The following is a 12,972-nucleotide window of genomic DNA, read 5'->3' on the forward strand; positions in this document are numbered from 1 at the left end:
CAGAAGTGGCTCCAGTAGTAGACTTCTGTTGCTTCAGTAAGCTGTAGTTCTATTTTACTGTTTCTACAAATTTGTAGGCAGTGGTTACCCCTGTGACCTCAGTTCTCTGATCTAAGAAGAATTGTTGGCTGGGCATAGTGGGTCACACCTGTAATCCCAATACTTGGGGAGACTGAGGCAGGAGGATTGCTTGAGCCCAGGAGTTCAAGACCAGCTTGGGCAACATAGCAAGATACTGTCTCTACAAAAAATGTTTGTTTTTTTTTTAAATTAGGAGTGATGGCATGTATCTATGGTTCCAGCTGCTCAGGAGGCTAAGGCAGAAGGATCGCTTGTGCCCAGAAGTTCAGGGCTGTAGCGAGCTATGACCATGCCACTGTTCTCCAGCCTGGGCGACAGGGAGACCCTGTCTCCATAAAAAGAAGAAGAGTTGTTGATGTTCACTTTGTTTAGGTTTTTTCCCCATTATGAGGACAGAAGTGACGGTTTCCAAGCTTCTTACGTCTTGGACTGGATAAGATTACATCTTAAAATTCCAGAGTGCCTTTAATCTCTGATATCTAAAGCTTTTCCTGTACAGATGATATTCCGATGTCTTGTTGATTAGCAAGTTAGTGGTTGACTTTGGGTATTATTATACCTGTGCCAGCAGGGATGGCTGATAGACACAACAAAATTCAAGAGCCTTCTTGCCAAGTAAAATTTCATGGGATTATTTGGGCAGATTCATGATGCTCAGTCCCTCTGGCCATTGAGGGAAAACTGCTATCTGTTTGACTCTCCCTGTCCCCACCACCACTATTAATGAGGCTTAGTACCCTATTTGGACTTGTTAGGCATTAGACAGTATGTGCCTCACTTGGGCATTCTGCTTGGTCCTTCATATCCACTAACCTGCAAATCAGCATCCTTTGAGGGAGGTCTGGAATATCAGGCTGCATTGGAAGCTATCCAAGAAGCTGTGGCATATTCTCTACCTTTGGAACCCTATAACCCTAATGACCCCTTTGAATTATAGTTTTCTGTGATTCAAGATATATTTTACATACGTACAGGTTCAGAATTGTTATCTTCCTGGTTGAGTTATTCCTTTTGTTTGTATATAATGACCCATTCCTAGAAATGATTTTGTATTAAAGACAATTAGTTCTTTTTTTTTTTTTTTTTTGAGACAGGGTCTCACTTCTGTTGCCCGGGCTAGAGTGCCGTGGCATCAGCCTAGCTTACAGCAACCTCAAACTCCTGGGCTCAAGCAATCCTCCTGCCTCAGCCTCCCAAGTAGCTGGAACTATAGGCATGAGCCACCATGCTCGGCTAATTTACATATATATATATATATATATATATATATATTTTTTTTTTTTTTTTTTAGTTGGCCAATTACCTTCTTTCTATTTATAGTAAAGATGGGGTCTCACTCTTGCTCAGGCTGGTAGGTCTTATTTTAATAAAGCTGTACTAGCTTCCCTTTGGTAAGTGTATCTTTCATTGTGGTCCAGGTTTTCTAGGGTCTTGGCTTTATGAAGGGGTCTCAGTTATAGCTCTCAACCTTAAACTGGCCCAGTCCTGTGTTTTCTATTGAGGTGTGGATTTGAAAACCTGAGCCTCTTAGCCACTGGGGCAATATCTTTGTTCTCCACTGTCAGAGCTTACTGCTCTGCCTCTCAAAAGTATCTCTTTCATTTCTGAACCTTGAGAATTTTCTTTTCTTTATTTCATGTTCAGCTATGTGATAATTTTTCCCCCTAATTTATCTAGCAAGGGATAAGTGTGTAGCAGGGTAAAGAATGTGTTTTGGGGTGAAGGCCTGGGTAGCAGTGTTGAAAATCTCTGTTTTCCATGCAGTTTGCCATGTTACTGGAATGGAAATTTTCTGTTTCATACTTTAAATCATAAACTCTCAACCTTGGCTACATACTGGAATATGGAAAGCTTTAAAAATTATTGATGCCTGGGTCCACCACCAGAAATGTATTTAATTGGTCTGGAGTGAGGCATTGGCATTGAGGCTTTTAAAAGTTCCCCAGGTAATTCTAATGTGCAGCCAAGGCTGAGAACCACGACTTTGACTTTAGCAGTAACCAACTCTGTGATACACTGAGACTTAAACAGGCTTTGGAGAAAGTTGTGTTATTTTGAAGCTGAAACAGGTATTTTTAGTAGGTTTTGCTACTTCTCATATCTTTAAAGTTTAGTTGTTATTTCAGGTAGATTCACCTAATATGGCCTGGTGGATCAGATCAAATAATTTTCTTCCATTTCTACTATGTTTTCCCCTTGACCTCTAGGCATTAGAGATTTTGACTAGGATGAACAGGTTTCTGAATTAGATTTATACTTTTCTCTCTGTTTCTACCTACCCAAATATTTTTCCCATTAAAGAGGTTGGCTCTAACAGAAATGTTGGATATTTTAAGTCAATTTGTGATGCCTACATGTAGTGTATTTACAGTTTTGGTTTTGATTCATTGCTTCTCTTGAACTTTTTCAAGTTTTCCATAAACTGTGCCTATTGATGAATAATGAAAATTATGGGCAGAAACTTGTGTTTTGTATTAATGAGAAAGTCAAGCATGTCTATGATATTCCTTTTAGTTTTAGAAGGAATATGTAATTTGGGGGCAACAGTGACATGTGAGAAATGGCAATAAACAGTGAAAAACAAAACTCATTATTGCTATTTAAGAGTGGATAGAGGATTTAACTGTTGGGCTGCTGAGTTGCTTGATATTCTTTGTGGCAAAGTAAAAGATTATTTAACTGAGAACTACATTGATTTCCAGATATTTAGTTACAAATCTTTTCCTTGGAAGGTCAGTTGTCCTGTTTGAGGACAAAATGTGGTATTTTTGATTGTCTAGTGAGTCATGATACTCCTCTGCTTTTATTCCTAGAGACTATTCTACAGATTGTACTTTTGGTTTCAAAAAGGATACACGGATTGATTATTTGGGAAATTGATCAGGAAAAGTAGCCACTCAAAGTGTAGACTGTACTGAAAATGGATTACTGTCTCTTCAGTTATGAAAGACAAAAACTTATAAAACATTATTTGAATAAATAATACATATACATGGCCTACAAAATTCAAACAGCACAAAATTATGTATGGTAGAAAACAAATTTTCTCAATGTGACTTGTGCTTAAATTATGTTGATACTATGTACCCTTGATATAACTTGATGAAAATTGCACTTATATGATTTTCCCTCCAAAAACCCACAATACCAATCTAACCATGAGAAAAACAGCATCAAAATTCCAGTGGAGGGATATCTACACAATACTTGACTAGTATTCCTCAAAACTGTTATGGTTGTTAAAAATAAGGAAAGTCTGTAACCTAAACATTTGTACCCCTGTAATATGCTGAAATAAAAAATAAAAAACAAAACAAACAAAACCAAGCAAAGTCTGAAAAAATCACAACTAAGAGGAGCATAATGGCAACTGAATGTAATATGGTATCCTGGATGGTTTCCCAGGACAGAAAAAGTATGTTAGGTAAAAAGTGATGTAACATTTTACTCTGCCACAAAGAATATCAAGCAACTCAGCAGCCGGACAGTTAAATCCTCCATCCACTCTTTTTACCTAACTAGGGAAATCTGAATAAACTGTGGACTCTAGTTAATAATGATTTGTTAATACTGGTTCATTAATTGTAGGAAAGTACCATACTAATATAAGATGTTAATAATAGGGAAATTGAGTGTGAGTTGTATAGGAGGAGCTCCTCTGCACTAACTTCTCAATTTTTATGTAAATCTCAAACTCTCTAAAAATAAAGTATTAAAAAGAAATTCTCTTCTTTCCCTGAATCCCCAATATCCTGGTCCAAAGGAAATTGCTTCTTGCGATTTTCTTATGACTCATTTGAGAAAGATTTTATGCCAATATAAACATAATGCATCTATCTCTCTCTATCCTGCTTTTTTTTTTTTTAAAGAAAACACAAATGGCCAAATACTATATGTAGTATTCTTTTTTCACTTAAGAATACATTTGGAGATTGTTCCATATAAACATATATATTCATTAGTATTTTATGGTATGGATATATCACAGCTTAACTGATCTTTTGATGGATAGTTAGATTGTTTCCGTTTGTTGACTGCAGTGTGTTAACTTATAACCCTAACATTTGAAAGAGTTAGGAGTGGGGAGTGGGGGATGGGGCAGCAGGGAGAGAACAATCTATTATTTTTTTTAATGTTTATTTAACATATTTTATTTTTATTTTTTTAATATTCTACTTCTTTCCAGAAGAGGATTTGAGGCAAGTTGTCTCCTATGTGGTTATTTAAATCCATGTCATGAATATCTGGGAGATGCCTCTTGTTTACTAATTGTAATATTAAGTAAGTGCAGGTGATACAGTAATATATTAAGATATAGGCCTGGATCTATCTCATGATGAAATGAGGGAGACAGAGATAGAAATATGGTCAGATAATACACTATGCTAACACTAGTACAGCCTGCTGCAAAAACTCAAACTATGCTTTTTCCCCTATTTCGTTTTAGATGAATTCCGAAAAGGGAGTTGGAAGTTAGTGGTTAACTCAGTTGGATGATATTTGTCACCAAAGGAAGAAAATGTCCTCAATTCTGTCCTGTTTGTAGTGTCCAGAGTCAGAGACTTACTTTCATAGAGCAAAGCAGACTGGCCTCTGCGCTACTAAGTCAGCCTCTGAGAAAGTGACCCTATAAACTGCTTGGCTTCATAAGCAGTACAGAATACTCAGTAACATGATTGATTTCCTTATGCTTCAGTATATATTTAGGAAAGGCATCGTATGCTATGGTATAACGATGCTGCTGCACACAGTTGTGGAACACAGTTGTTCAGTGTTTGCCAAGGAATGGTTATATCTAAAGATAGAGAAAAAAAGGGATAGGGACAGGATGAAGTGTTGTGTTTTTCTAGCCTCAAGGCCTGCCTTTCTTTTGTTTATTTAATTATATTCATTTTAATTTACAAAATGACTATATACGTTTATTCCCATGAGGTATTAAAATACTGTTCCCCTTGACTTCAGTTCCACTCATCTCCACAGAAGGAACCATTTGTTGCTGTCCATTTGGTATACATGGGAAGGAATATGTGTATGTTTGTAACATTCATGGTGTCATATAAAATGCACTGTCCTCCCATTTCATTTGTTCGTTTAACAGTGTGTGTTAGAGGGCATATCATGTCACAACTTGTTGAATGACAATTAACCTTTCTACTATTGTTGGCTATTTGTTACCAGTTTTTGTTTTTTATTACAAACAGTGCTGAAGTAGAAACTCCTTGTACATTCCTTGTACATTTATGAGAGTTTTTCTGGGTTATCAACAAATGGATTTGCTGCTTTTAGGATTTAGGTTTTTTTTTTTTTTTTTTTTTGAGACAGAGTCTCGCTCTGTTGCCCAGGCTAGAGTGAGTGCCGTGGCATCAGCCTAGCTCACAGCAACCTCAAACTCCTGGGCTCAAGCAATCCTGCTGCCTCAGCCTCCCGAGTAGCTGGGACTACAGGCATGCGCCACCATGCCTGGCTAATTTTTTCTATATATATTAGTTGGCCAATTAATTTCTTTCTATTTATAGTAGAGACGGGGTCTCGCTCTTGTTCAGGGTGGTTTCGAACTCCCAACCTCGAGCAACCCGCCCGCCTCGGCCTCCCAGAGTGCTAGGATTACAGGCGTCAGCCACCATGCCCGGCTGGATTTAGATATTTTTAATTTTGCCAGATTACTGACATGTTGTTGTATGAAGCAACAAAACAAGTTATAGATTTGAAAGGATAGTATAATATCATTTATGTTGGGAGAAAAGCCCAGGTATGTCAAGGTATATATTCTATTAATCAAACCGGTAACAGTTGAAAACTTTGGAGAGAGTACTAGAGTTGAGAATAGTGGTCAAAGGGACTTTGGCCTTTTTTGTGGTATTTAGGTTTTTATAACAAGAATATATTCATCTATTACTTGAGTCTTTATAAATAGTTAACAATAAAAATATAGAGATGTCTGAGTATTTTATATTAATCTTTTTGCTACAGACATAGAATAGCTCCTGTTTTCAACTGCATGCTAAATCGTTTAAAAAATTTGATCATTTATTAGGGTATAGAAAAAAAGTTTATTTCAAAAATAGAATTATGTGAGGGTCACATTCTGTGGCCACTGTTACCATAATCAAGAATATTTAATTACCTTGGATTTTCTGGATATTTTAGGAAGCTATACTTTATTGTAGCTTTCTGTTTAATGTTCAGATTCTAGTACAAGTGACTAAAGTTTTAAAAATTTTACTATTGTCCTTAATATCCTTTGATGTAATATATAACACTTATATATTGCTAGTGTTGTGTGAATATAGTAAATAATTGCTTAAATTATGTTACTTCAAAGGAATAGGTGTTTTTTGATGTGTAATTTTTTTTTTTTTAAAGAGATGTGAAAGCTGGAAATATTCTTCTTGGAGAAGATGGTTCAGTACAGATTGCAGGTAATGATTAGTATTTCTTTTTATTTTGATTTAATGGTCAGTAGAACCACATTACTTTTATGTTTTCTTAATCCTTATTTTCTCCTGTTCCTTGGACTGTCTCTATTCAAGCATCCTCTGTTGGCACGTCATAGGATGCTACTGACTGTCAAGATATCTTCTAGTACTCATCTTTCATTTGAGATCTTAGACCTTTTTCTGACCATTACTCATTACCTTCCATTTGTCCATCCTTACCCCTTTTAGTATCCTCTGCGATGGGTTCTCATAGCATTCTGCAGTTTCCTTTAAAGGAAAAATAGTCAAGAATACTTTACTGCGTTTAAGAATAAATATGCTATAGCGAGATTTTACAGAGCCTTCTTTCCTGGGAGAAATGATTTATTTGTTGATTAGGAAAAGGCATCTGAGAAGTAGCAATGCACTTTTGGCAGTTTCAGGGCTGAAAGGATAAGAGTTGGAGTCTGGGGCCTGCCAAAGGTGGCTATCCTGATGAAACACCCCCTCCTCCAGGCTAAGACTCCAGAACAACTATACCCAGGGATTGTCTAGCAAGTGGTTCATCTGAGAAGAACTCAGCTTGGTCCCAGACTATTAGAATAGACAGGTGTTTGGTTTTGGTAGGAGGAAGTTAATCACCCAAACCTTAAATTTTTTCTTCAACTTTAATAATACAAGCCATTTATGACAGACTCATAGCCAACATCATACTGAATGGGGAAAAATTGACAGCATTCCCACTTAGGACTGGAACCAGACAAGGTTGTCTTCTATCACTGCTTCTAGTCAACATAGTGCTGGGAGTCCTAACTAAAGCAATCAGACAAGAAAAGCAAACCAAGGGCATCCAAATGGAGGCAAAAGAGGTCAAACTATCTCTCTTTGCTGACAATATGATCTTATATCTAGAAAACCCCAAAGATTCTGCCATGAGACTACTGGAATTGATAAATTCAGCAAAGTCTCAGGAAAATCAGTGTACAGAAATCAGTAGCATTCCTGTGTGCCAACAACAGTCAAGCTGAGAACCAAATCAACAACTCAATACTTTTCACAATAGCAACAAAGAAAATAAAGTATCTAGGAATATATTTAAGAAGGTAGAAGACCTCTGCAGGGAGAACTGTGAAATACTGAGGAGGAAATAGCAGAGGACATAAACAGGTGGAAAACCATATCATGTTCGTGGGTCAACAGAATCAACACTGTTAAAATGTCTGTTCTACCCAAAGTGATCTAGAGATTCAGTGCAATCCCTATTAAAATACAAACATCATTTTTCATAGATCTAGAAAAAATAATTCTATACTTTGTATGGAATCAGAGAAGACCCTGTATAGCAGAAGCAGTCTTAAGCAAAAAGAACAAATTGGGAGACATCAATTTATCAGATTTCAAGCTATTCTACAAAGCTATAGTAACTAAAACAGCATGGTACTGGCACAAGAACAGAGACATAGACCAATGGAACAGAACCGAGAACCTAGATATAAAACCATCCTCATATAGTCATCTAATCTTTGACAAAGCAGACAAAAACTTACACTGGGGAAAAGAATCCTTATTCAATAAATGGTGCCGGGAAAACTGGATAGCCACATGTAGAAGACTGAAACAGGATCCGCACCTTTTACCTCTCACAAAAATCAGCTCACAGTGGATAACAGACTTAAACCTAAGGCGTAGAAACTATAACAATTCTAGAAGAAAATGTTGTAAAAATTCTTCTAGACATTGGCCTAGGCAAAGAATTTATGAAGAAGACCCCAAAGGAAATCACAGCAACAACAAAAATAAACAAATGGGACTTGATCAAATTAAAAAGCTTCTGCACAGCCAAGGAAACTGTCATGAGAGCAAACAGATAACCTGCAGAATGGGAGAAAATATTCACATGCCACACATCTGATAAAGGGCTGATAACTAGAATCTATATAGAACTCATGAAAATCAGCAAGAAAAAATCAACCCTATCAAAAAGTGGGCAAAGGACATGAACAGAAACTTTTCAAAAGAAGATAGACTAATGGCCAACAATCAGATGTAGTGTATGTATACAATGGAGTTCTACTCAGCCACAAAAAACAACAGTGATCTAGCACCTCTTGTATTATCCTGGATAGAGTTGAAGCCCATTCTACTAAGTTAAATATCCCAAGAATGGAAAAACAAGCACCATATGTACTCACCATCAAATTTGTTTTAACTGATCAACACTTAAGTGACATATAGGAATAACATTCATCAGGTGTCGGGCAAATGGGCATGGGGAGGAGGAGATGGGTACATACATATATAATGAGTGCGGTGTACACCGTCTGGGGGATGGACACGCTTGAAGCTCTGACTCTGGTGGGCCAAGAGCAATATATGTATCCTAAACATTTGTACCCCATAATATGCTGACATAAAAAAGAAAAAAAAATATAATTTAGGCTAATATCTTCTTGCCCTTCAGGTAAGGAAATATTTTAACCAAGTGAGATAAAGCTCTAACATAAAAGATTGATAAAGTTAACTTATTTAAAATTAGCAACTTCTACTCATCAAAAGAGGAACAAATGGCTTATCACTATTAACAGAGTAAAAAGGCAGGCCGCAGAGTAGAGAAGGTGTTTGCAGCATAAATAATTGTGAAAGGGCTGAAATACAGGATGTATAAAGAACTCATTAAGAAAAAACAATAGATAAAAAAGTGGACAGAAGCCTGACATATTCACTTATGAAATGAAGACATCTAAACATAAATATAATAAAAGGTCAGGCCAGGTGCATTGACTCGTGCCTGTATTCCTAGTACTTTGGAAGGCTGAGGCAGAAGTATCACTTGAGGCCAGGAGTTCAAGATCCATGTAAGCAGGCTCACAGGACAGCAGGAATGTCCTGAAACCAAAAGGTGGTCAACAACAAGGAAGAGTGTGCCCATTATGGCTGGCACCCAGGGTCAAAGGAAGTGGGGAAGAGAAAATGAACCTAGAGAATTGGGGACAATGTATAGATTAGGTGGGGCCTTTGGCTTTGATATTGCAAAAGACAGAAAGCCACTGGAGTCTTGTGAACAGAAGTGGTATAACCTGAGTTACACATTAGAAGATTATTCTAGCCACACACTGTGGGGAGCATGGTGGCAGCACGAGAACGAGACAGGAGCCCACCACCAGAAGATGATGCTGTTTGCAACAGAGAGTTAGTAAGGCATGCCCATATTATTTTTACAGAGATACATAAATATCACATATAAAAAAGTGCACATATCCTAAATATATAGATTCATTAGTTTTTACCAACTAAACATTCAGAACCTGCCTTCCAGTCATTAGCCTCCCAGAGCAACCTCACTTGTAATAGCACAGGTTAGTCTTGTCTGTTTTTGTACTTTATGTAAATAAAAGCATAGAGTATATATTATAAAAAAAAAAAAAAAAAAAAGACCAGCTTGAGCAACGTGGTGAGACTCAGCCCTACAAAAAATTTTGAAAAAAGAAAAATTAGCAAGGCATGGTGGCTTATACCTGTAGTCTCAGCTACTCGGGAAGCTCAGGATTGCTTGAGCCCAGGAGTTCAAGGTTGCAGTGAGCTATGATTGTGCCATTACACTCCAGCCTGAGTGACAGAATGAGACTCTGTCTCTTACAAAAAAAAAAAAAAAAAATTAAATAAAAGGGTTTAGCCTCCCTAGTAATTTATTAAATGCAAAGTAAAATCACTTTAAATTGATTGACCTGGCAGAAATATCTGACAGTACCAATTTTTGGTGTGAGTATAAAGCAAAGGGAAAGAAAAAAAGAAACTCATGTTCTGATGGTATGAGTATAAATTGATACAAACATTTTATTAAAGTTGAAGATATACATATTGTAAGACTTTGGCTCTTAGGTGTGTGATCTAGAGAAACTCATCCTTAATGTGTGCTACGGTGTGCATAATCATTACAAATTTGAGAAACCTATTGCCCTTAATTAGAATAGAGAAATACACTGTGGTTAATTTATATACTGTAATACTATATAGTGATGAAAATGAATAGACCTACAATTACATACAAAAGCATTAATCATAAAAATATAATATAGGGGATGAATCGGACCTGGGTTTCCTTATCTCACATGAATGGCACCATAGCCAGCCACCTGCATGAACTAGGAATTTGGGAACACTGTGCTGTCTTTCCTTCACTCATGTTCAGTCTATCACCAGGCCCTGCCAACACTGCCTCCTTAGCTCACTCTTTTATTTTTAGCCATTTTTTTTCTTGTGGTAAAATATACATAACATAAAATTTACCATTTTAACCATTTGTAAGTTTATGGTTCTGTAGCATTAAGTATATTGCTATTATGCAGCCATGACCACCATTTATCTCCATAACTATTTCATCTCTCGACTCAAACTCTGTCCCCATTAAAAAACAATTCCCCATTCCACTTCTTCCCCCAACCTAGGTGACTTCATTCATCTTTCTGTCTCTATGAATTTAACTACCCTAAGTATCTGGTAAGTGGAATCATACAATGTTGTTATTTTGTGATTGTCTTATTTCATTTTGTATGTCTTCAAGGTTCATCCATGTTGTAGCATGTGTCAGAATTTCATTACTTTTTAAGGCTGAATAATAATTACATTGTATGTAAATACCCATAAATAGAATTGATGCCTCATATGGTTATTCCGTGTTTAATTTTTTGAGGAATTGGCATATCATTTTTCACAGCATCTGCATCAATTTACAATCCCACCAGCAAGGCACAAGGGTTCCAGTTTCTCCATGTCCTCACCAAGACTTGTTAGTTTCTTTCTTTCTTTCTTTTCTTTTTTTGGTAGTAGCCATTCTAAGGGACGTGAATTGCTATCTAGCTTACTGTGGTTTTGATTTGCATTTCCCTAATGATTAGTGATGTTAAGCATCTTTTCATGTGCTTATTGGCCATTTGTATATCTTCTTTGGAGAAATGTCTACTCAAGTCCTTTGCCCATTATTGAATGGGATTTTTTGTTTTTGAATTATAAGTTCTTTATTATATATGCTGGATATCAATACCTTATTAGATGTATAATTTGTGAAATATTTTCTCCTACTCTGTGGGTTGTCTTTCACTCTGTTGATAGTGACCTTTGATGCATAAAAGTTTTCAATTTTGACGAGGTCCAGTTTATCTACTTTTTCTTTTATTGCCTGGAATTTGGTATCATATCTAAGATATCATTGCCAAATCCAATGTCATGAGCATTTTCCTGTACATTTTCTTTTAAGAGACTTATATTTTAGCACTTATAATTTTTTCATACCTTATTATAGACAGCATTTATTATAAAGGATTGTAATTGCCTGTTCTATATTAGAAGTTGCACAAAGGCAAGGACCTTGTTTTTCTTGATCATCCCTTTTGATCACATAGTAGGCACCAAAGTCCATCTTGTACTTTAGTTGAAATTGTGTTATCAAAGGAACTAAAATGATTTCTTACACATTTTAGTTACTATTTCTCTTTAGTTAGCAATTTAAAACAAAAGGCAAATGACATTTTTGCCACATGGTTTCTGTTCTTAACTTTATGGTTGGATTATGTTTCATTAGCATTGTAGCTGTGCAGGTTATTTAATAGGAAAGTTTTGGTAAAGTGGGTATTCTCACATTCCTTAGATAAGTGTTTTAACTAGAGTATTCAGGGTTGTTAAGTCCTACTTGGAAACAAACAGAGGTATACCCGCTGCAGATCCAAAAAGTCTGGATTGTTATTAAATTCTGGATTTTTTTTTTTAAAGACGTGGTCTCACTCTGTTGCCTAGGCTGGAGTGCAGTGGCATGATCATAACTCACTGCAGCCTCAAACTCCTGGACTAAAGCGATCCTCCTGCCTCAGCCTCCCGAGTCTCTGGGATTACAGACGTGAACCACCACACCTAACTAAATTCTGGATTTGAAATTCTGGATATTTTAACTATTTGAAGGTTTTCAGTAGGTTTTAAGAAATTAAAGAATTTCATAATTGAACCTAACATACATATTATATATAACTTTATTGAGTATTATATTTGAGTATTTGAGGCATAGCTTTGTCCCACTAGTTAGTAATAAAAATGATAGTGCTTATTGAGTGCTTAATATATTACAGGGACTGGCTGGGAGTGGTGGCTCACACCTGTAATACTAGCACTCTGGGAGGCCAAGGAAGGAAGATCGCTTGAGGTCAGGAGTTCAAGACCAGCCTGAGCAAGAGCGAAACCCCATCTCTTCTAAAATTAGAAAGAAATTAGCTGGACAACTAAAAATATATAGAAAAAATTAGCCAGGCATGGTGGTGCATGCCTGTAGTCCCAGCTACTTGGGAGACTGAGGCAGAAGGATCGCTTAAGCCCAAGAGTTTGAGGTTGCTGTGAGCTAGGCTGATGCCACGACACTCTAGCACAGGCAACAGAGTGAGATACATACATATATATATATATACATATATATATATATATTTACAGGGAC

At 36.6% G+C, this 12,972-nt stretch overlaps 1 protein-coding gene across 3 annotated transcripts in view; it reads left to right on the plus strand.

Annotated features, from left to right (window-relative positions):
* Positions 1-12,972, plus strand: part of OXSR1 (oxidative stress responsive kinase 1) — a 95,652-nt gene that overhangs the window by 40,419 nt on the left and 42,261 nt on the right. For all 3 annotated transcript variants that reach the window (XM_076006414.1, XM_012756391.3, XM_076006422.1), the window contains one exon: positions 6,445-6,500. In XM_076006414.1, coding sequence (XP_075862529.1) covers positions 6,445-6,500 — 56 coding nt within the window. The remainder of the gene's footprint in view (positions 1-6,444; positions 6,501-12,972) is intronic.

Source organism: Microcebus murinus, chromosome 1 (assembly GCF_040939455.1).
Source record: "Microcebus murinus isolate Inina chromosome 1, M.murinus_Inina_mat1.0, whole genome shotgun sequence".
Classification (NCBI taxonomy): Eukaryota; Metazoa; Chordata; class Mammalia; order Primates; family Cheirogaleidae; genus Microcebus; species Microcebus murinus.